The following is a 24058-nucleotide window of genomic DNA, read 5'->3' as shown; positions in this document are numbered from 1 at the left end:
CAACGCTATAAGATATAATAGGTTTTCAGCAATACGTCAACCCATCTCTGACTCCAACCACAAGTTTACCGACAATGAACACGATTTGCAGATCCTTCAAATGGCCAGTAAAGGGCCTCTAATGAATATAATTGAAAACTGTTTTATCCATTTTGATCAATACTTTAATCCTAACTTCAACTTAAATGAAATTTCTGAGAATCCTAATATCCTTTTCAATTTCTTAATTAACTTGTTTAAAAATATCAGATTTCCAAACACTAGCGCTATCTTTCAAGCCATGTGCAATACGCATCCCCGTCACTTACCCCCACTACCTCATCCCTCTGCCCCACCAGAGCCCTACTCCTCAGCTTTAGCTCCTCCTCTTTCCCCTTCCCCTTCCCCTCCCCTCACTCACCCTTCACCTCCACTACTCGGCCTCCATTATTGCTCTCTTCATTAGCCCAGCTCCTCTCCTTTCAACATCTATGCCATCACGCTACTCAAAGTATGTTTGCCTCTTTTCCTTTATCTTCCTTTTGGCTATGTACATTTATATCACGCCTAATTTGGCTTTCAATCTTTTCATCAGGTCTCCACATTTCCATACTGAACTGGGAATCGTGACGTTGATGCAAATTATGATCTTCACACGACCACATTGTTGGCTACGAAACCACCTGAATTAAGCCTGTTAATTACCGCAACTTAAGGTTTATTCTTCCCACTGATAACATATGTTACCTTATGATCTATGCAACCTCAAGCTGGACTATTCTCTTGTTTATCAAGACTCAACAACTGGGATACCTTCTCAAAATTTTATATTTTACGGTCAGACGCACCTCATCATTTCAACTGGTTATAATCTAACAGAGACTTTATAGGTGCTGTCATGTGTTTTAGATGGTCATACGCACCATACCCTCATCATTTTAAAGTTACATTTAAAATTTTCCTTAGTAGGTGTAGTGTTATATTTTAACTAGTCATAGTTTAACAGTTGTCTTGTAGGTGCTATCATGTGTTATATATTGCTATTTGATAAGTTTTATTTTGCTCAATTGATGCGTTGGCTGATGATGACGTGCAATGAGCGTCAAAACTAGTACCAATCTTCTTTAAACGTTATGTGATATATACTCACATCAATAAACATTCATGGTATTGAAAAGGTGGACCTTTAACATTTTCGTTTTACTGAGGTCACAGAATAGACGTAGGGTAATGAATAAAAGTCCTACCTAGCCCATTGGAAGGATACCCAGATGATGTAATGTATAAAAGTTTATTTTGGGCATGATGTGGAAAGTTTATAATCAAATTAAGTAGCGTAAAAGTGTTATATTTTTCACACCACAGCTCTCAAACCACTAAAGGATGTACCAGCTTGGTTACTATTAATTCTATGTTGGATTCCTAAATCAATATCTGTGCTCAAAGAGAGCGTACTGCCTAGGTAAGTAATGGTATTTACAAATCAAAGATCTTCACTATTTAAGTTCACATTGGGCCTTACTTATTCTTCTCATTGTGCAGGATCTGCTTTTCTGTATTAATCTGAAGATGAATCTGAAGACGAAGCATTCAAATTGAGCATCAGTTCATTCTCTGACTGCTACAATGGCACTGACATCAGCGTAACCGAGCTCGATAGCTGAAGTCGCTTAAGTGCGGCCAGTATCCAGTAATCGGGAGATAGTGGGTTCGAGCCCCACTGTCGGCAGCCCTGAAGATGGTTTTTCATGGTTTCCCATTTTCACACCAGGCAAATGCCAGGGCTGTACCTTAATTAAGGCCACGGCCGCTTCCTTCCACTTCCTAGGCCTTTCCTATCCCATCGTCGCCATAAGACATATCTGTGTCAGTGCGACATAAAGCAAAATAGCAAAGACATCAGCATACTGGAATTCAACTAAAGCTGCAGTAGATAGTCATGTTCTTGCTCTCAGTCTACTCACATTGTGAAGTCTCTCACTCAATTGTATCCCCAGAGGATCATTTTTACCAAGCTACCCTACTGTGGCAACACAGAGGGAGAGTAAAGTGGGAAAAATCACACAACCTTGCTTAACTTCTTAGTTAATGTGGAATGGTTAATGCTGATGACTGGTGCAGTCATATCTTTGTACAGCAAACTAAAGATAGTGGTGAAGTTAGGTTGAAGGCCATACAAAGACAAAATCTTCTATAAAGCTTCACAGTTTACAGAATCAAGTGCCTTGGTGAGACTGATGAAGGCAATGTACAGAGGCTTAATTTTGTTCTCTGCATTATTTTATCAGAACTGCCCTTTTGGAACATGGGTAGTGTGCCTGCCTCACACCCAGAGGCCCCAGGTTCTATTTTTGGTCAGATCAGGGATTTTTACCTGGATCTGAGGGCTGATTCGAGGTCCACTGATCCTACATGATTTTTTTTTGCTAGTGGCTTTACGTCACACAGATGCAGATAGGTCTTATGGCGACGATCCTATGTGATATAACTGAGGAGCTATCCAACAGTGAGGAAGCAGCCCTGGTCTGGAAAGTGCTAAAAATGATGGCCAAAAGTATTCATCATACTGACCACACGACACCTTGTAACCTGCAGGCTTTCGGGCTTAGCAGCGGATGCAGGCCCTTTGGGGCTCTTGTGCCATGGTTCTTTTCTTTTTTTTCCTGCAGCAGCTGTGCTACGATGATCATATCTGTAGTGCTTCTTGATGGTCTGACTCTCGGAAAGTATTTCTTCAAGAAGAGGCTTGATATGAACTGCAAACATTCGAGCAATTAACTTACCCAACCAAAATATTAGTAACATTTCCTGATAGTTGCTGTAGTTTACTCGATCCTCTTTCTTGAAAAACAGAACTGCTAGGCTATTTCTAAAATCAGGAGGAATCTCTTCAGTGTTCTAAATTTTAAGAATTAATTCATATAAGTGCCTTGCCAGTTATTTACCTTCTTTGATTGCTTCAGCTGGTATTCCATTGGAACCTATGGCCTTATGCCACTTTACTTGATCAATTGCAATCTTGACTTCATCTAACATTGTCAAGAGGCCAAAGTCCTCTCTAATAGGAGCTTACTGTATGAAATTGTACACCTGTTTGTTAATGGCTGAAAGTTCATTCAGTTACTCATCAAAATGTTATTTCCATCTATTCATAACGTTGATCTTTACGGAAAGTATTTTTATCTTTGGACCAGACTGGATTTTTGCCATAAGTGGTGGGCCATAAACTGCTTTGGTGGAATGGAAAAACAAATGTGAATCTTTGCCTGCCAGATTTTGCAACTATTTAGACTTACACCAATGTTCAGAATGTTGATGTAAGTTAGTTATCACAATACCAGAGCAAAAGGATAGTTTATTATGCAAAACTGAAAACTTGAATAAAAAGACTCAAATACCCTGAGGACCTGCCTGTACCTTGGATACAAGATGTGATTCAAGTAGGCGTGGAGGCATACAGATATTCTTCAGCATATCTGTCCATATATGCTGCAACTGGGCCTTCAGATTGTGTAAACTAGGCTGCGGAAGTAGGCACTACAGATGTTCCTAGACATATTCAGCTATCAGACAGGCCATGGAGGCATTTTAGTGATAACCTTGCTGTGTGCGTCCAAGTATTACCATGCTGGAAAATATCTCTTGGAAGCCCTGCCATGAAGGGCAACGCATGCAGTCGCAGGATGTCCTCCCCATATTGCTGTGCTGTCAATGTCCCTCGTATCGCTACTGGGATGACTGACTGTCGTGTGCGATGGCACACTGGCAGTGGGAGTGGTGTGTTGTACCACAGCAAAGCCAGGATGGAAGCGCTCACTACAAGGCCTCCATACACGAACACAGCTATTGTCAGTGCACAAAGAGAACCTGAATTTGTCACTAAAGGCAATCTGATTCCAGTCCTTAGCAATCCAGGTTTACTGTTCACAACACCACTGTAAGCGGAGTCAATGCCAGGTCACATAATTGGTGTTGAGAGACTATATTTCCTTCATCCAAGTACCTGGAAATGGTTCAGTCAGACATGGGCCTGTAATGATGGCGCTACATGTGCCTGAATGGTGGGCACTGTAACAGTTTGATCTGTTCATGCATGTTGGTAGATCAGAATATCCTCTCTCCTGATGGTCAGTCATGGGTGTCCTTTGCCTAGCTGCCATGTGTGCATGCCCTCATGCATCCACTGATCCCAAGAAACCCTAAGAGTCTGGTAAGAATGACCAAGGTAACGGGCAGTTTATCGATATGGCCATCCAGCCTCTCACAGTCCAATAATAGTCTTCCTCTCAAACTCTGATAACTTGCCAAAATAGCAATAAAGAGGCATTTTGATTGGTCAACAAGTTTTCTACAACTGGAAGCAGCAATCCACTATACACAAGTAGCATCTGAGAATCTTTACATAGGCCACGAGTGGCACCATGTTCACAGCCTCTGGTGACACAACCATTCAAACTACACCTAAACACATCACTCTGTTAATTATTTGCCTGAGATATAACTATACTGAGTTTTGCAGTGAAATGTCAATTTCTTCTCTCTGTGTGTGTGTGTGTGTGTGTGTGTGTGCGTGTGTGTGTGTGCGCGCGTGCGTGCGTGAAACTAACCTTAAAAATTGTATTCAGTGATTCAGGAATCCAATTTTATCAGAGGATTTTATTCAAATATATATAACTAACCTTAAATTTTGTATTTAGTGATTCAGGAGTCCAACTTATCAGATGTTTCAAAACAAAAAATTTAATGTATACATATTTTTTTATTAGTAGGTATGGGTTTCTTAACAGAAACAGAGAATCTCTCTCTGTCAGAAATAATAACTCTGTTTTCATTAATTTAAACTTTCCCTGGAGAAATTGGTAGGATTTTGCATATTAAGATAGATAATGGCTATTAAGGAAGGCACCTAGAATTTCACTTTTAAAATTTAGAACCTCTCTGTGGAATATGCAGGACATGTGGATCAGTATGATTTTTTTCATAAGAAAGAAAACAAAGCTTTGAGTAATTTATCCAGCTGTATGTGCTTTTATTGATTTACTTTTTAGGAAATCTTATTGTGTCTTATCTACCTGTTTTTAATACTGTCATACATACTTCCTTAAACGTCTCCACAACATTACATGTCCATGTCAATATAATCTACAGAAATACTGGTATGTGACAGTTCAAAAAGGATGTATTCACAAATGGCACAGTGAAAATGCAAAACAAACTTCAAAAAAATAAACACGAGATCAATTTACATTGATGATGATCAGTATGAACGGAAATAAAAGTAAGTGCGGTACTGTTATACTGGTATTTCTAAGGCCAGAAAAATTTTTTTTTTAATCTTCAAATTTACAGGATTATTAATTTCTTCCTCAGCTGAACTGCACCCACTTGAGTTCAGTATGAAGAGAAGAAATTGATAATTCTTTTATACCATAATTTTTGAGAGATGAAACCAGTAAAAAGCAAATTTGCAATGCAATAATAAATTGCAAGTACCACATAACTTCAGAATATAACACACATATTTTCTGTTCCCTAGTATGTGTGACACGTAAAACATCGGTAGATAATTTAATTGGTCATAAAAATAAAGTATACAAAATTGATCCTTTGTATAAATATCAGTTTAACAAATCTGTTGAATTTCAACAGTAATAAAACATTTCATCAATAGAAATCTCACTTAGTAGGAGATAAATAATGCAGTAAAATTTGAAAGTGTTTCTGCACTATGTTGGTTGTTCCATTTCACAAAGTGCTTCTTCAGTTTTCTTCTTAAAATTGTGAAATGAATGTGACTAGCTCTGTAGTTTGGTTCCTCTTCTTCACCTCTTTTCATGTGAATGTCATTGTTCTGAAACATTTAAATTTAAAATAAGATTCTCATGTAACATGCCTTTAAAAAAATTACATCCAACAGTTTTAGAAAACACACATATGTTTATACCTTCTATTAAAATCATATACACTCCAGACAGTTGTTAGTTACATATTAGTCAGTCACAGCACACCAAGCGGAGACATCAAAATACTACGTAGGTCAAGTCATAAGTCATGGTGACTATTTTTTTTCTCGCGAACAGGAGACAACAAAGAAAATCTAAGTAGATGGGGAGTTAGATAACTTTCTTCTTTAGCATGCCTTTCCTCTGGTTCATATATTTTCTGGTACTACTGGTATGTAACACACTAGTGTTCATCATAGCATTCGAGCTATTCAATCCCTACTCTGAGGCACTGATTGGAATAAGCAGTGTGCATATTTAATGGAATAATGGCAGAGGAGTGTTTACGGTTGTCTGTGGTCTGGTCACTCCAGCTCTGGAATTTTGGACCGTTCTATCGGCACCATAATAATGTTCGTTAACAGTGAGAAAATGTGCTGTTTTACATTTGATTGAGTATTTTATATGATAACATTGCTTTTAATCTCTACATTCCTACTGACATTTTTGTAATGATGTACGTTGACTTCAGTTAGGAAAACCACAAAGACAGTCGTTCTGAGAATCCCGTTATATTCATAACTGATGTATGTCTAACATGTAGACAAGAGAGATGCTCACAATGCTTCCAAAATTACACGATTATGAATTCTTTTTTCAGCTCTTTAGGAAGAGAAGAAATCAAAACAATAAAATAAAACTACAACTTGAAGAAACATCCTATGTTAGTATTTAAAGGCAAACTTACAATCTACTGTTTAAATGTAATTTATGGTTTGTCTCTCATGAACTGGAACAGTGGAGTCACAAGAGGTAGTCTATATGGTTAGCATCACACCTGTCTTAGAAGAGTTGGGCTTAAATCCTTAGAATATTAATTTGCTAAACTCATTGTTGTTTAGATGTAGATATGATTTTCTATTTTCAAGTTCCTATTCGTTGCCCCGATACAGATAGGTCTTATGGTGACGATGGGATATGAAAGTGCGAAGGAAGCAGCCATAGCCTTAATTAAGGTACAGCCCCAGCCAGCATTTGCCTGGTGTGAAAATGGGAAACCATGGAAAACCGTCTTCAGGCTGCCTGACAATGGGGTTTGAACCCATTATCTCTGAAATACAGACTCACAGCTGCGCGTCTCTAACTGCATGGTCAACTCGCTCAGTATTAGAAGTTTCATTATCCAACATTTCATACTATGTGTCACTGGTTGTTATGATAAACATTTTTAGTTTTGGAGCTGTTAACGCTCAATGTCTCTATGAATGGAGGAAAAGAGCACCGGAGGCATTTCTTTTCTAATAATTGTATAACTGTTGTGTAGGTGCTGCTGAATTTGCTGTTGGTAAAGGATAGAATACTTGTATGGTTGTAAGAAGTGACTAAAATGAGTCACCACCCAAAGGCTACCAACTTGGGAATGTGGGAATGGCAATCTGCCATTGCATTTACTTAATTGTGCCAGCCTCTTCATCTCTATACTGTACTTCTTGTAAAAATGAACGCGTTGTCCACAGCGGTCTATTACAGTTGGAGGTGATGTCTTGTAAGGTGTAGGATCTGTCTGTCTGTCTTTTTTTTTTTTTTTTGTGGTATAACAGGAATTGTTGAAGTGCTCAATATCATAGAATTATTGAGTCTGCGATAAAGGCTGGTTTCAGCCGATCAATGGAAACAGTTATTCGCGGAGCACAGATTTCAATGTCGTATGTTTTTGCAGAATGAAATAGAATTTTGAAGGGGAGATTGTAATAGCCTACGGAATGGATCATGATGTACGAACATGTATGAACAAGTTTCCAGTTCATGGAAACAAAAGTCTCTTGTACACAACGAAGGCACGGTGAGGTAGGCATAGTTGTCTGAACCAGCTTCGTAGAGTTCTGACCGAGATTTGTAAGCTGCTATTTCAGTAATGCAGTGTCACAGAAGTGTGATTCAAGTTATGATTTCTTCATCTAACATAGACGAAAAAAGAAATAGCTGTAATTTAGTAATGCAAAATGTAGGGTTCTGTTTTTACTGGGAAACCTTATTTCTAAGGATTCTTGCTTATGTCAATGTTTACTCAAGCAACAGATAAGAAAGTGCTTGGCTAACTGGATTATAGGACCTCTATGCATGTAACTTTGGTTGTCAAGTAGTATACCAGGAATACATTTTCTTCTCTCTCAATGATAGACGTACGGTCACAATGTTAAAAAAATGCACTATCATGCAAGTTAACATAATGTCTGACTCGTTGACTGCATGGTCAGCATTGTGGCCTTCTGTTTAGAAGGTCCTGGGTTCGATTCCCGGCCGGGTTGGGGATTTTAATCGCCTTTGATTAATTCTTCTGGCCCGGGAACTGGGTGTTTGTGTTAGTCCCAACACTTTCCTCCTCATATTCGGAAAACACACTAGACTACCAACCATCACAGAAACACGCAATAGTAATTACATCCCTCCATACAGAGTTGGCGTCAGGAAGGGCATTCGGCCGTAAAACAGGGCCAAATCCACATGTGCGACACTGTTCGCACCCACGACCCCACAGATGTGTGAAAATTGGTGGATGAAGAAGAAGAAGAATGCAAGTTAACATAATATATGCGTCAAAGTCAAAAGAAAAGTCGTATAATCCAATATAAATGTCCAATTATTTGCTGTTAAACCCAAAATTTTCAAAATATGTATTATGCATAAATTTTCTCCCAAAAAGGCCAAAACATGCAAACATGCACCGAAAAAGTACAGTTATTTGGAGTTGATTAGTCATCAAACGAATATTTCCAGAGTTTCAGAAGTCTAACCAGCTTATTTAGGAACATGCATTTGCATGGAAATCTGGGCTCTATTTATTACTATTAATTAATATGAGCTGTTCTAATGTCAAGATATTTGTTTATTTACAACGTACCGAGCTCGATAGCTGCAGTCGCTTAGGTGCGGCCAGTATCCAGTGTTCGGGAGACAGTGGGTTCGAACCTCACTGTTGGCAGCCCTGAAGATGGTTTTCCGTGGTTTTCCATTTTCACATCACATAAGGCTGTACCTTAATTAAGGCCACGGCCGCTTCCTTCCCAGTCCTAGCCCTTTCCTGTCCCATCGTCGCCATAAGATCTATCTGTGTCGGCGCGACGTAAAGCCAATAGCAAAAACAAAAGTATTTACAACGTGTTCATCATTGTGCTTAGATTATTGTTAATTTTAAGGAATCACTTGACAATTCCTATACTGCTGGTATATTTCATAATACAATATGTAATTGTGCAATCTATGGAAGTTAAATAAATGAATGAATGAAAAAATGAAATCCCTGAAGAAAGTTCATTCAACAATCACTGCCATAATATCTGCAATTGGATATGCTTCCGACTATCATAAAAAAGGGTTGATTGCTGTTAGGCAATATCTGAAACAAGTAGACAAGGGAAGCAGACCAACAATGTCAATGTGGACGTGTTTTAACCGGTGGTTAGATGGAGTGAACGAACGATTTGGAGCTGTAACATGTCTTGTAATTTTGTTGCGTGGGCAGGTGATGCAATTACGAACAAATGCTTTGTAGTTACAATCGATGTCGGGCCAAACAAAGGATTTCTTCACCAGGTAGGTTGTAGCTTTCACGCCAGGGTGTGACAAACTGTGGAGAGATGCGATGGCTTGTTGTCGGAAATTCTCTGTGACAAATGGGTGAACATCATGAGACATCACAGCAGAGTTAAGCCATAGAATTTGGGATTAAAGTTTTCTTCAGCAAAAGACTTGCACAAGAGCAAATGAGGGTTTGAAGTTCAACAAAAACTTTTCAGTCTGTCAAACACAATGCAACAACAATATAAATTATAACATTATAAACATACCTGTAAAAATACACACTATTTTACAATGACATGTTTCATTCTATAAGAACATCCTCAGATTCAAACAAATCACTTAAAACTTGCTTAAATATGTACAGTATTGTTTATGTTGCATAAACTTGTCAATGATAGAGAATTTAGTGATAACATGAGCCAGTAATGACAAAAAATAAATTTACAAGTATCAATACAATGAAAAACTTACGTATTTATCTAGACTGCCGATGCTACGTCTGTTGTCACCAAACACTATTTCAGGACTGTGGTCATGCAAATGGAAAGTTTTGGGTAAAGCACACTGCTTGCAGAGAGTGGAGGGGAAGCATGGGAGGGGCCGCGTGGAGTGTTGTGGATTTCTCCTATTGGATGTTCAAAATCTAGTATACTGTATGGCGGAGGGGGAAGGAGGATGTAGGGCGGAGCAAATGGAGCGCTGTGGAACCTTCTACCAACATTGGAGAGGGGAGAGAAGGTCATTAACTTACTTCATGTTATAATGTACTTTATGTAATATGGATGAATGCAAGATAATGATTATAGGTTAATAAAGTAAGGAATTGAAATAGAAACTAACTATAAAATGTTATTATTATAATAAAAGCTAATTTAATGAATAAGTGTTGCCCAGATGTTATGTGAGTAAAGCGAAGAGAGAGGAATTTTTTAAGTGTGTATGGTCATTTAGGTTGGTTACATTAGCATTTTTTGCGATGTCAATTTCGATTGCTTCCTTTGTATTCAAAGATTTACTTTTATTTTAGATGTGAAGTGTCTTCCTTCAAGCAGGTGCCTAAACTTTTTCACAGAGGCTTATGCAGCAAGGAGTTCACGATCATATGCAAACCACTCCTGTGAAGGAGAGAGTTTCTTACTGAAAACTGCCAATGGTTTTCAGTGACCATCTATATGTTGCTGAAGTTGTAGATGATGCATCTACCATTGAAAGAAAGATGTGCAGCTTAGGAGGGGTGTGAGAGAAGAGTAGCACTGGCAAGAGCATGCTTCACATTGTGAAATGCTCGTTCTGCATCTTCAGTCCATTGGAGTTCACTATTAGTTACACATTTCCCAATACGTTTGGCACAATGAAAATTGCGATAACCAGGTGAGTTGGCCGTGTGGTTAGGGGCGCGCAACTGTGAGCTTGCATCCGGGAGATAGTGGGTTTGAACCCCACTGTTGGCAGCCCTGAAGATGGTTTTCCATGGTTTGCCATTTTCACTCCAGGCAAATGCTGGGGCTGTACCTTAATTAAGGCCAGGGCCACTTCCTTCCCAGTGAGCTTGCATCTGGGAGATAGTAGGTTCGAGCCCCACTGTCAGCAGCTCTGAAGATGGTTTTCCATGGTTTTCCATTTTCACACCAGGCAAATGCTGGGGTTGTACCATAATTAAGGCCACGGCCGCTTCCTTCCCACTCCTAGGCATTTCCCATCCAATCGTCACCGTAAGACCTTACTGTGTCGGTGTGACGTAAAACAATTGTAAAAAAAAATCTCCCTTCCCATTCCTAGGCCTTTACTGTCCCATTGTCGCCATAAGACATATCTGTGTTGGTGCGACATAAAGCAAATAGCAAAAAAAAAAAAAAGAAGAAAAAAGTTATAGCTGATGATGTGTAAATATAGCAATTCACACACAGAAGAAAATAATTAGTTTCTACTCACAGAGATCACGTCAGGGTCACCAATTCATGCTCTCCTGTATGGAAATAATATTTAATTCTTATAAGGTTACAATGAAAAACTAGATAATTGCATAAGTTTTTAATTGTATTAATACTTGTAAATTTACTTTTTGTCATTACTGGCTCATGTTATCACTAAACTCTCTATCATTGGCAAGTTTATGCAATGTAAAGAATACTGTACATATATAAGCATGTTTTAAGTGATTTGATAGAATCTGAGGATGTCCTTGTAGAATGAAACATGTCATTCTTTGTATAATAATGTGAATTTTTACAGATATGTTTATAGTGTTATAATTTATATTGTTATTGCAGAGGGTTTGACAGACTGAAAAGTTTTTGTTACATTTAATCCCTGTTGGTCAATTTCTATTCTGTTCCAACCTAGATGATATTACAATTGTGCAGCCTAGGCACTCTTTCATTTCAACACTCTTTATGAGCCTTTCTATTTCTTTTGCCAAAACATTCATTCTGTGAATAATTCATCCTCTTCTTTTTTTCTATTAGATTAGGGTTAAAAGAATGTATTTCATTATATTTTCTTTGTTTCCATAATGAAAGATGGAGGTATTCATGAGCATGCAAATATTAATAACAAATTTCTTTTTCACGAGTTATAAATATGTCAGTATTCTAGTAATTGTTTGGCAAGGTCATATTTAACTTACAAGATGCCTACAGGATCTGGAGAGTCAAGGATTTTGTATAGCTGGAGTCTGTCATATGTGACTTGGGAAACTGAAGCTGAAAAGGAGCAAATTGCAAATTGTCTGGGATGCAATACTAGAATGATAAAATATTAGGTCATGATGCTCTGAAATGAACAGAAAAACTAATGATGATGATTCTAGACTCACACCAAGTGTGTAAAAGGTTTAACAATATTACTTTTATATTTCTTTTTCTATTTTTGTGTTTACCAAATAAAATGTTCTACAGCTCTTGTCATATACAATTATTATCTTATTGTAATAATTCTACAGATTAGTGCACAAAACTCAGTCTCATTTTTACTGTCATTTTTGCCCACCTATTATTGCAAAACTGTTGCGACTACCTATACTTCAACATAGTCAGTACAAAAGTTGTGAAGATTTGGTTCAGACGTGTGAAGTGTACAGCAAGATTTACTCTCTGCAACAATGTATTGCAATTGTGGAGGAGTACATGTCTACCAGTTCATTTAACCCTAGAATGTCAACAAAGTATAAGAATGATGTGTGGCACTTCAAAAATGTAACCGCTCCTTATCCAAAGGGTGAAATGATTCCTCCCATCATATATGTGTCGCCATGTGGGTAAAGAGTTTGATTCCATGTGTAAAGGTTCCCTTGCGCTGTTCATTCTGCTAAAGTAATTTTAAAAAGAAGGTTGCTAGGTACTTAAATTTTAAAAGTTGTTGGCATTTGTAGGAAGTGTAACCTCATAACAATGATATTTCGTTGGCAGAGCCGACTAATGCTCCATGTCATAAATTGATACACAGAATCTTCCCTCTTATGACACATCATTTTGATGGATGGAACACACAGGCACCTCAATACATTTGGGCAATCATTGGTGGTTAACAGGACATAATAAACTCTGTTTATAAGACATAAGAACTAAATAAATCACTGTTGAAAGTAGCACAAATCTTTTCATAAACCATTATATGTTGGCATGTGTGATGTTCATATTTTCAATGTTGCATTTTCACAACACTAGGAAGATCTGTTGTAAAATCAGTACAAATTTGATACTGACTGGTTTGTGTGCTCATATTTAACATTTTGTTTCTGTATGTGGAATTCAAACTCAAATTCCTGATTTGCGATGCATACTATCATCATTATGATTATTTGGCTCCTTGGATGAATGGTCAGCACAGTGGGCTTCAGTTCAAAAGGTGCCACAATTGATTCCCAGCTGGGCTGAGGATTTTAGCCACATCTGGAGGGTTGCTGTTACAAAAAGGATCCTACCGTAAGACTGAGCCAAAATTCAAGTATACTGCCAACCCCAAATTATTAGGAAAAAAAAAACCCTGCCCATCATAATGATTATTATTATTTTAGTGACAATATGAAATTTTCTTTGCTTGTATCTGGGAGATAATGGGTTCGAATCCCAGAGTCGGCAGCCCTGAAGATGGTTTTCCGTGGTTTCCCATTTTACACCAGGCAAATTCTGGGGCTGTACCTTAATTAAGGCCATGGCCACTTCCTTCTCACTCCCAGGCCTTTCCTATCCCATCCCCACCATAAGACCTATCTGTGTCAGTGCGACGTAAAGCCACTAGTAAAAGAATAAAAAATAAATTCTTTTGTTGCTATCCTAAGAAGGTTTGTTTAGGAATATTTAAAATAAAAGGTAACAAAAATTCTGGGATGCAAGGATTAAACAAAATAAATACAATGACAAGTGAGTGCAGATGCAATTATTGGAAGGACAGGCAAGTAGCACAAATGTGCTATGTGAAATATTTCAGCATAGACTTTCAACTTGTAAGGTTCAATATTGTGTGAATTGCCTCAAAGAATTCTCATTCTTAGTGATATTATGTGCTGCAGGTTAGTATTTCTCCGACAAGATCCTCACATAAGGATTTTTGCAGGTGCAACGATGATATATAATTTTTTTACAACTGACTTTACGTAGCACCAACACAGGTAGGTCTTATGGCGACGATGGGATAGGAAAGGGCTAGATTGGGAAGGAAGCGGCCTTAATTAAAGTACAGCCCCATTATGTGCCTGGTGTGAAAAGGGGAAACCACAGAAAACCATCTTCAGGGCTGCCAACAGTGGGGTTCAAACCTACTCTCTCCCGATTGCAAGCTTACAGCTACACGCTTCTAACCGCACAACCAACTCGCTCGGTATATAAATTCTCAAAAGGATGAAAATGAACTCTAGATCTTCATACCCTGTTATTGTTACAGAGAGGCTTTCTATTAACTCTTCTTCTCAGTCAATGCATGTAGAATTTTTGAAATGAGAAGTCACACAAAACTAGAAATCTCATGGCTGTGATCATGATATCAACAGTTGCATAAAACGATAAGCTCCTGTCGGCAGCCCTGAAAATGGTTTTCCGTGGTTTCCCATTTTCACACCAGGCAAATGTTGGGGCTGTACCTTAATTAAGGCCATGGCCGCTTACTTCCCACTCCTAGCCCTTCCCTGTCCCATCGTCGCCATAAGACCTATCTGTGTCGGTGCGACGTAAAGCAACTAGCAATAAAATTTTATCTATTTTTTCCCTAGATTTGTATTTTCTCAGCTCCCAAAGAGCTTGTTTCTACCTCCCTGCTTTATCAAGGGAGCAGGCATCCATATTTACGATGTGAAGGCCATTGTTGAAAGATCTTGAGATATGGAACATATAGGATAAGGAAAATATCAAATAAATACAGGAAAGATAGAGGCAAAAGGAGAAAAAGGTTTATACAGTGGTAAAAGTCAAAGAACACAGAACAAACACAGACAGAAAGAACCTGTATACTTGTCTTCTCATATAATCACTAACATATCTTTACTACATAAGTTCAGATTTAATCTTGATACTATATGTAAAAAAATCCAAAGGTAACATGAGGTATATGAGTAATTGTACCTTGCTGGGATATAAAACTAAAAGTACTGAGATTATCTGGAATAAATAAAATAAACTTTAATATATGAACAACATTTGAATTATAATAAATATTGTATATTATAATTAAGTGTTCATATAACAAATATAGCCTACATATTAAAGTAAACTATAATAAAAATCAGCAGCATAAACAAATAAAATAAATTAAACAAATACCGGTAACTAATAAGCAACTGAAAAACATAGCATTACCCTTATGGACATATAATAATGGATATTATATAGTATAAGAGTTCTTAAATTAAAACAGGTAACATGTTAAAAACTATATTTACAATGAGTTATTTCAGTTTGTATAAGGAACTAAATACTATGAATATCAAAATTTAAGCAGAGATCTGGTTTGGTTCAATGTACTTGTTTTTTACATATATTTTCATGTTTTGAAACATAATATTCTTTCAAAACGAGTTATTTTGACATAGTTAAATCTTTTTGTATATAAGTAGGTCTCTTGAGATCAGAACATTTATTCAAAATCCCAGTATAGTGTAGGCTACCTCAACGAAAGCTATAGATAGGAATCTCATCTTCCTCACTTACTCCACAAAAGTGCTAGAATGGTATCTTGCATAAAATTCTGTATAACTTCTCCATTAATAAAATGAAAAATATCCATGTTTGGCCTTACACACATCTGAAGGGAACTGAAACAGCAACTCAGTTCACTAACATTGAAGTTACTTTTATCCTAACACCTTAACCCACGAGTGGTCGCTATATGAGATTTTCTCTCACATTATTTTTTATTGTGATATCACTTCACAGTGATGAAAGGGAGGTGACTGAGTTTATAACTGTCGTGAGTAGAGCGATTCACATTTGAAGGGTAAGCACCCACTCCCCTAGTCATGCGCTCTGCGTGAGAGTTTCTCTCATCACGCGACTAATGACGTTGGTGTTATTTTGAAGTGGACCGGGTAACTTAATCCTGTTGTACGTGTTAGTATTTGTATTATAAGCATTTCTTGTTTTTGAAAATGTTATTTTGCTCAGAAACCTTGCTTTGTACGTAAATATTACTAGATATAATGCATGTGTGAAATTTTATTTTTTACAACTTCAGGATAAAAGTTATTTTTATGTACATGGCATATGTTATTTTAGGTAGTAATTTGTGTCTTTAATAGACAGCTAATCATATCCGGCTCCATGGCTAAATTGTTAGCATGCTGGCCTTTGGTCCCAGAAGTCCCGGGTTCGATTCCCGGGGGGTCGGGAATTTTAACCTTAATTTGTTAATTTCGCTGACATGGGGACTGGGTGTATGTGTCGTCTTCATCATCATTTCATCCTTATCATGACACGCAGGTCGCCTACAGGAGTCAAATCAAAAGACCTGCATCTGGCGTGCCGAACTTGTCCTCGGACACTCCCGGTGCTAAAAGCCATATGCCATCTCTCTCTCTCTCACAGCGTGTATTCATTTTTATCTAAAATATATAAGGTAGAACTTGCGTTTCATTTCAGTAGTAAATTTCAGCCTTACGCCCCACAAAACTGTGAAAAATGTCATATTTATTTTAATGTGAGAGAAAGTCTCACGCGCGACCACTCACGTTACATTTCGGCTAGCGACCACTCAGGTTAATAATTATGACAGTCAGTGACCATGAGGTTAGGTACCTAAAATGTATTCTTTCCCATAGCACATACAGCCCTTTAAGGACCTTGGCTTGCCAAGATAACTGCTGCCCAGCCAGGTGGCCTGCAGATATTGGAGTATCACATGGTCAATGTGACTATATCCTCACATATATTTTTAAAATGAACAAATTATTAAACTTTTCTGCTGCTTTTGATGGTAAATGAATTACCTTTCTCTCTGAGTAGCTGTCCTCGTCAACTTACTCCTGGGATTGAATTTCTATCTGTGTCCCTGTACTGGGAGTTGATGAGTATAACTACTCAAACTGCAGTTGAAAGTACTGTACACCAATGAGTTAATGGATTTACTGTCAAATATAGTAATGAAGTAGAATAATTGGTTATACTGTACTTATTACCATCACTTAAAGAAGAGGGCAAGTTGGTTATGAGGTTCAAGGCGTGTAGCTGTTAGCTTATATTCACGAGATAGTAGGTTTGAATCCCACTGTCGACAGGTGTAAAGATGGTTTTCTATGGTTTCCCATTTCACACCCGGCAAATGCTGCCCTGTCCAATCCCATCATCGCTGTAAGATCCCTATGAGTTGGTGTGACATTAAAATAAGAAATAAAAAAGGAAGGAGAGTTATGTACCTTATCATTTTAATTTAAAATCATTATATCCATTTTGGAATGAAGAAATGAAAAATGGATACTATGGAATTTCCCAGAGTTACAGAACACCCAAAAGACAGAAAGAAGGAAAGAAACCTGGGATAATACTTGAGGGAATGCAGATATTGACACTTTCTATCAAAAATTTGATATGTATTACTATTATGTACCATCAGAAGCTTTTAAAATCTGTATGTATTGTAAATCCACATTTTGAGGATTTGAGCAGTTAGAAACATTAATTACCCAGTAATGTATGTATGACAAGTACCATAGGAGGTGAATTTCAGTTAGATGCCCAAAACAAATAATTACCTTACCATTTATTATTTACGTACGTGGAATGGGAAGTTATAATATCTAAAAGACAAGGGCAAGATTGTATATAAATAATATATAAATAAATAATAAAATATGTCTACATGGTTAATTAAACAAATGTTCTCCTTTTTTTGAATGAGTCCAAACAATTAACACATAATTCTCTATGGTGGATTATATCGGTAGCAATGTATTACTTCATCCTTAGTATGAAATGCAAAAAAAAAAAAAAAAAAAGTACATGGTAAGTTACAGCAGGGGTGCCATTAGCAGGATGTGAGGGGTGAGGGGTGAGGGGTGGGGGTGGGGGGTGGATATGCCCCCTTCAATATCCCCTTATTTAGGGTTTAATTGTATAAATACCGATATAAATAAATAACTCCTTGTTAATAATTTATACTTATATTCAAATCTGTACTTGGCTGAACAATAGCAGCATGGACTTATTACGGCTATAGCACAAATAGTGTGGGTGTTTGTGTGAGTTATCATGAAAGTTGCTGTGGGTTCAGTAAATTGGTTGTCTGACAGAATGTAGACTGACTGTTATGTTAAAAGAAATGCTGTACAGATGTTGTAATAGGTTTGTAATGCCTTTCACAATAGAATTTTGTAGTTTCTTTTCACTTTTAGTTCGTATTGTACCCCCCCCCCCCCCCACACAAAAATATGTAGCTAAGAGCACCGACGGTTAGTGTACCAATACCATTAGACAGCAAAGGGTGAAGGACAGATCCAACATACAAAATTCATAAGTCAGTAGTCACAAAATTAGACCCCTTAAAACAGTAATCCTTAAATGCAAACCACCAAATCCAAACAAGGATTATTACATTAATTTGTAAATTAGATTAATAAAGGAGTATATTCCATGATCTCAGATTCTTTCAACAATATTTCCAATCCAAGTTTTCATTTCTATATATTTCCTACCATAAGAAGATCTCTCCTCTATATTGGTACAAGTTCTTTTGTCCACCATGGTCTAAATAACTATGAGAAATTTCTAAATTATTATTTATATTTTAAATACAACATTCCAGTAAAATTTTCAAGGAACTCATTTAGTCTAAAAATTATAATAAATTAGGAGTCAATACTATAAAAATAGGTGAGTGCAGCTATTCTGCACCATATCTATAATTTCACAAGCTACTGCTATACAAATTCAGCACAAGGTAACATTTACGCAAATGGTTATATATTTGTGAGTACTGAAATGCAATTGTAAAACTTATACAAACTTCAATCACATCATGCCATAAAGTTAGTTCGCTTCTCAGATAAAAGAACAGAAATTTAAACATATTACGTATACATAAGTCAAAGAGCTATAAGTATTTTCAACTGAGGTAAACTATACAGGGTAGTCATTAACAAAGTTATTATGAACAACTACTCATCACAGAACTTCGATAACACTACCTACTTATGAATGAAAATAAGTAGATTAAATCATCTTTTTAGCTAAAATATATTGTTTATCTCAGTAAAAAGGCAAGCAGCTCCTATATACAGCTAATAGTGCTATATACTGTTTATAAAAATACCATGTATGTAAATAATTCACTTTGATTTTTTAAAATTCCTCATAGAATACCATAGGTAAAAACACTACCTAAAACAATACATTCTCTGATGACACAGTTCATGCAACACACACAAACAATCCACACGCAAGCAGTCAAGGGAATAAAACAATGGCAGTACTCGCTTCACTGAGTGTTTCTCAATGGATTTAATCCTTCTTTTTTGCATCCCCTTTCTCATCTTTGTTTCCGCCTCGGCCCAGCAACTTGGCAAGAGAATCCCAGATGCCTCCCAGGAATAGTGCACAAAATAGGTTTTCAAATGGCAAGAATGGATCGTGAATGCCGAGAAGCACCGAGGATAGCTGAAACAAAGAACATTACCATGGAATTCTTAGCCTATGAAGTTGTCGTGTTTTTAGAATATAAATACGAGATATAAATGTGCAAACCATCTCTCTCACTTACATACATACACAGTTAAGTAAAGGAAGAATATGGACAGGAGAGACAAACTCGTAAAGAAAAACTGAGAAGCATATAAGGATGCAATAGACACATGTTGTAAAGAAGGGTGATACTACAAAAGAGAAGAGAGACTGGTGGTTTCTGGCCTGGTAGCAGGTTTGTGCAAGCATCACTTTTATACTCTTTTAATTAATTAGAGATTTATGTTATTCTTTCTGAGCAATGATTCATTCGTTTAAAGCTCTCTGAATCAAAATTTATACAACTTGGTTTCTGTTCAGTCTAACAGAGTGTGAGTAGTGTACATTTGCTTTGCAACCAAATGACACATTGCTCTCTCCACTCATTTCTCACGTGCATGCTTCTGCACTGCTGGCATCATAAAGCTCTATTTGGAGAAATCGGTTTGCAGTTGAGTAGCAATCCTTGTGGGTAGCAGTTAGAAGTGCATAGTGTTGCTGCAATTTTAATTCCATTATGACTTAAGTAGTGCATTTGCACAACAAATTTAGTGTGCAATTTGATGATAAAACCCTTCAGTTTGCATTCAGCAGAAGAGAAGCTAGAAATTACAAATTTAGGAAGTCCCACCATAGTACTAAAAATAGATGGACAAAGGAAAAGTAGATGTTTACAAGTTAGTTAATCTATTTACAATTAATGTAATTGGATTGCAGCTGTGAAAACAACAATTCATTGTACTATTTTTCATGCTTGGCAGGGAGGAAAAATGAACTAAAACAGGAATGACAGATTTAAATCATCTAACAGACAGAATAAAATAGCATGAAACCTTGAAGGCAAAAATCAAAGCAAAGTCACCTCCGTACAGGCCATTAAGGCCCTTGGAGGAGTGGAAGGTAAAGGCTTCCACCATTGTTAACCTCGGCACGTGATAGGGTAGAGTGGTTAGCTCTACACCCGGCTGTCTTTGCCCTCAGGAATTAACCTGGTACTCATTTTTGGTGTAGGCTGAGTGAACCTCAGGGCCATATGCACCTCCGGAAGTGGAAATCTCGTTTCTTAAATTTTACGACTTCCTGGTGGGGATTCGAACCCACGTCCTTCTGGACGAACCGACACGCCTTTACCGCCTCGGCTAGGCAGCCCCTAATCTTGAAAGCACACATTAAAAATGCTTTTAACCTATCATTATTTTTAAAAGTTAACATTGCTAAACAGCTAGATAAGGAATACAGAAAATCAGCATATATGCAAAATGAAGAGATTAAAAATAACTGATCCTGCAGAGAGTAGTTTAGTTTTATTTGCAATTTTATTATAAAGAGAAACTTACTTTATAGTATTTTCAAAATCTACAATATATATATAATAAGAGTTTTGGTTGTACATTGCCCAGAATTTAAAAAAAGAAGGGCATTTTTATATCAGTTGTGTCCACAGTAAGGAGGAAATGCACTTTTTAAATTTTCCGTCATATCTGTCTATCTATATGTATGTATGTATGTATGTATGCGCATCATTAGGAAATGGCTGAAGAGAACTTACTGAAAATCGAAAATTGGTATGTAAAGTCAGGGAATAAGGCACTACAATCTAGGCTATAAATAAATTTATTCACGCTGAGTGAAATGGTAGATTAGGGGAATGCCTAAAATTCCATTCTCAAAAATATGTTATTAGTGGTCTTACTACATAACTAAAGTTATATAGAATTACATTTCCAATCATTAATGTCTTATACATTTTTGGTGTACAGGCTACGATAACAGGTATTCATGCATTTCGATTTTTGTTGCTAAGTCCATATCAATGCAGTGCCACAAGAAAATGGGTGAACAGAATTTAATGAAAATCGGTATGTGAAGTCAGGGAATAAGGCACTACAGACTAGACTATAAATAACTTTATGCACGCTGGCTGAAATGGTAGTTTAGGGGAAAGCGCCTAAAATTTAATTTTTAAATACCTATATGCAAGTTAATAGAATCTTATTCACAACGTGTACACGATTTCACCTAGAATTCTGTATACAATGTAGTATTTCACAGTGAAGCAGGTATACCAGCTAGTTTAAAATAAACCACAACAACCTATAAATTATACCATGAACCACCATTGGATGCTATGATACCATCTATACATACAATAAAACTGAAAAGGTTGGTTTTTGTTTCCATCTATATGATTACCTGTCTGTTCTGCTGCAACTCTTAAATAGCTTACCCAGTTTTGGTGAATATAAGTTAATTTATAGGATAGGCTAAATATCAGAGTTAGGAAGTAAATGAGTGAAGGTAATTGAATTATTACCCGACCAAGGCGAGTGGAGTCCTGCAAAGCACACCGCCACTAGTAACGAGCATAGCGCCATCGCAGTACAGTCAGCAAAGGAGAACAACTGGAGCACTACCCAAGAGCGACTACAATACTTGGACCTTAAGGCAGGTTTCCATTAGCGGCAATATGGCCGCCAACGCGGGACATGCACAGGTTGTATGTGATCGTGGTTACGTGTTTAAAGTAATAATTGTGAAATAATTGTGTGATCGTACTTCGTATTACTTAATTCGGTTTATGCTCCATCACTAGCCGATAACAGAACTAACAGGACTGTTAGGGCAGGAACAAAACAACCCCTTTTATTCTTTATTCCAAGTGGCTCAAGACCGAAGACGATGGAAGCACATGGAAAAGGCCTATATCCAGCAGTGGATTGAAATAGGCTAGAAAAGAAGAAGAAAGAAGAAGAAGATATATATATATATCATATGCCTGGTCTTTCAGTTAAACATACTGTATTCACAGAGGTTTAGCTAAATCAGTCTCAAAGTTCTCAAGTTTCCCGAACAACCACAGCATATCAATTCGGGAGATAGTGGATTCGATCCTCACTGTCGGCTGCCCTGAAGGTGGTACTCCGTGGTTTCCCATTTTAACACCAGACAAATGCTGGGCCTTGGCCGCTTCCTTCACACTCCTAGACCTGTCCTACCCCATCATCACCATAAGACCTACCTGTGTCGGTGCGACGTAAGACAGATTTTTAAAAAAAATGCTTTGTACGCAGCAACAATCCTATCTATTGGAGATGAGTGGCAACAGAAGACACAAAGCACATCACAATAAACAATTGTCACTGTAATGTTATTGTTGATGAATTTTATGAGCTTTCTATATTGTAGATCTTCATATTTAGTTTTTTTTCAACTCTGTCATATTAGAGGTGTTTTATTAAATTATTTATAGCGTAGACTGTAGTTCCTTATTCCCCAACTCCACATACTAATTTTCATTAAATTCTGTTTACCCATTTTCTCGTGACTCGGCGCTGATATAGACTTAGCAACAAAAATCCATATTTATGAATATCTGTTATCATAGCCGGTATGGTAAAAATGTATAAGACATAAATGATCGGAAATGTAATACTATATAACTTTAGTTATGTAGTATTTATCGATAGGACCATTAATAACACAAATATTTAAGGATTTGTCCTATCTTAATGAAAATCAGTATGTGAAGTTGGCAAATAAATCGCTACAATCTAGGATATAAATAAGTTCATTCACGCTGAGTAAAATGGTAGTTTAGGGGAAGGCCTAAAAATTAATGCAAGCTCAGGGCTGCGCGCCCCTAACCACATGGCCAACACGCCTGGTCGTACCCAGTGTAACAGCTTGCCTGAATATTGCTGGGAAGTAGCTGGGGAGTTAGATAACTTTCTTCTTTAGCATGCCATTCCTCTGGTTTATATTTTCTGATACTACTGGTACGTAACACACTGGTTCATCATAGCACTCGAGCTATTCAATCCTTACCCTGAGGCACTGATTAGAATGAGCAGTGTGCATATTTAACACAATAATGACAGAGGAGTGTTCACGGCTGTCTGCGGCCTGGTCATTCTAGCACTGGAACTTTGGACTGTTAGATCGGTGCCATAGTACAGTTCATTACCGATTTTCATTAAGGTAGGACCACTAATAACAAATATTTCAGAATTAAATTTTAGGCCTTCCCCTAAACTACCATTTCTCTCAGCGTGAATACGATTATTTATGACCTAGATTGTAGCGACTTATTGCCGGACTTAGCATACCGATTTTCATTCAATTCTTTCAGCCGTTTTCTTGCGATGCGTGTACATACATAAATACGGACAGACAGACAGACAGACAGAAATTACAGAAAATTAAAAAGTGCATTTCCTTATTACTATGAACATGACCGATACAGAAATATCATCCTTTTTAAATTCTGAGCGATGTTTAGACAAAACTCTTATTTTACATAGATATAAATGCCCGTCTGGTGTCCATGATCATTAAGGCGTTGAAGTCTAAAGGGTCTGACACAGTGGTTAGCTGGTTCGAGTCCCGTTAGTCGAAACTGTAGTTCCTTATTCTCCT

The 24058-nt window shown here is 37.2% G+C and overlaps 1 protein-coding gene across 2 annotated transcripts in view; it reads right to left on the bottom strand.

Annotated features, from left to right (window-relative positions):
* Positions 1-4984: 4984 nt before the first annotated feature.
* Positions 4985-24058, bottom strand: part of LOC136873835 (trimeric intracellular cation channel type 1B.1) — a 165195-nt gene continuing 146121 nt past the window's right edge. Inside the window, exons 7-8 of one of the 2 annotated variants that reach the window (XM_067147101.2) lie at positions 19396-19579; positions 4985-5830 (exon numbers count right to left, since the gene is read on the bottom strand). In XM_067147101.2, coding sequence (XP_067003202.1) covers positions 19424-19579 — 156 coding nt within the window. In that variant the 3' untranslated portion in view covers positions 4985-5830; positions 19396-19423. The remainder of the gene's footprint in view (positions 5831-19395; positions 19580-24058) is intronic. The other variant, XM_067147103.2, reaches the window with a different exon arrangement.

The sequence above is a fragment of the Anabrus simplex genome, chromosome 5 (genome assembly GCF_040414725.1).
Source record: "Anabrus simplex isolate iqAnaSimp1 chromosome 5, ASM4041472v1, whole genome shotgun sequence".
Taxonomy (NCBI): Eukaryota; Metazoa; Arthropoda; class Insecta; order Orthoptera; family Tettigoniidae; genus Anabrus; species Anabrus simplex.
The sequence above is the reverse complement of the archived record's forward strand: the minus strand, read 5'-3'. Positions and strand labels throughout refer to the sequence as shown.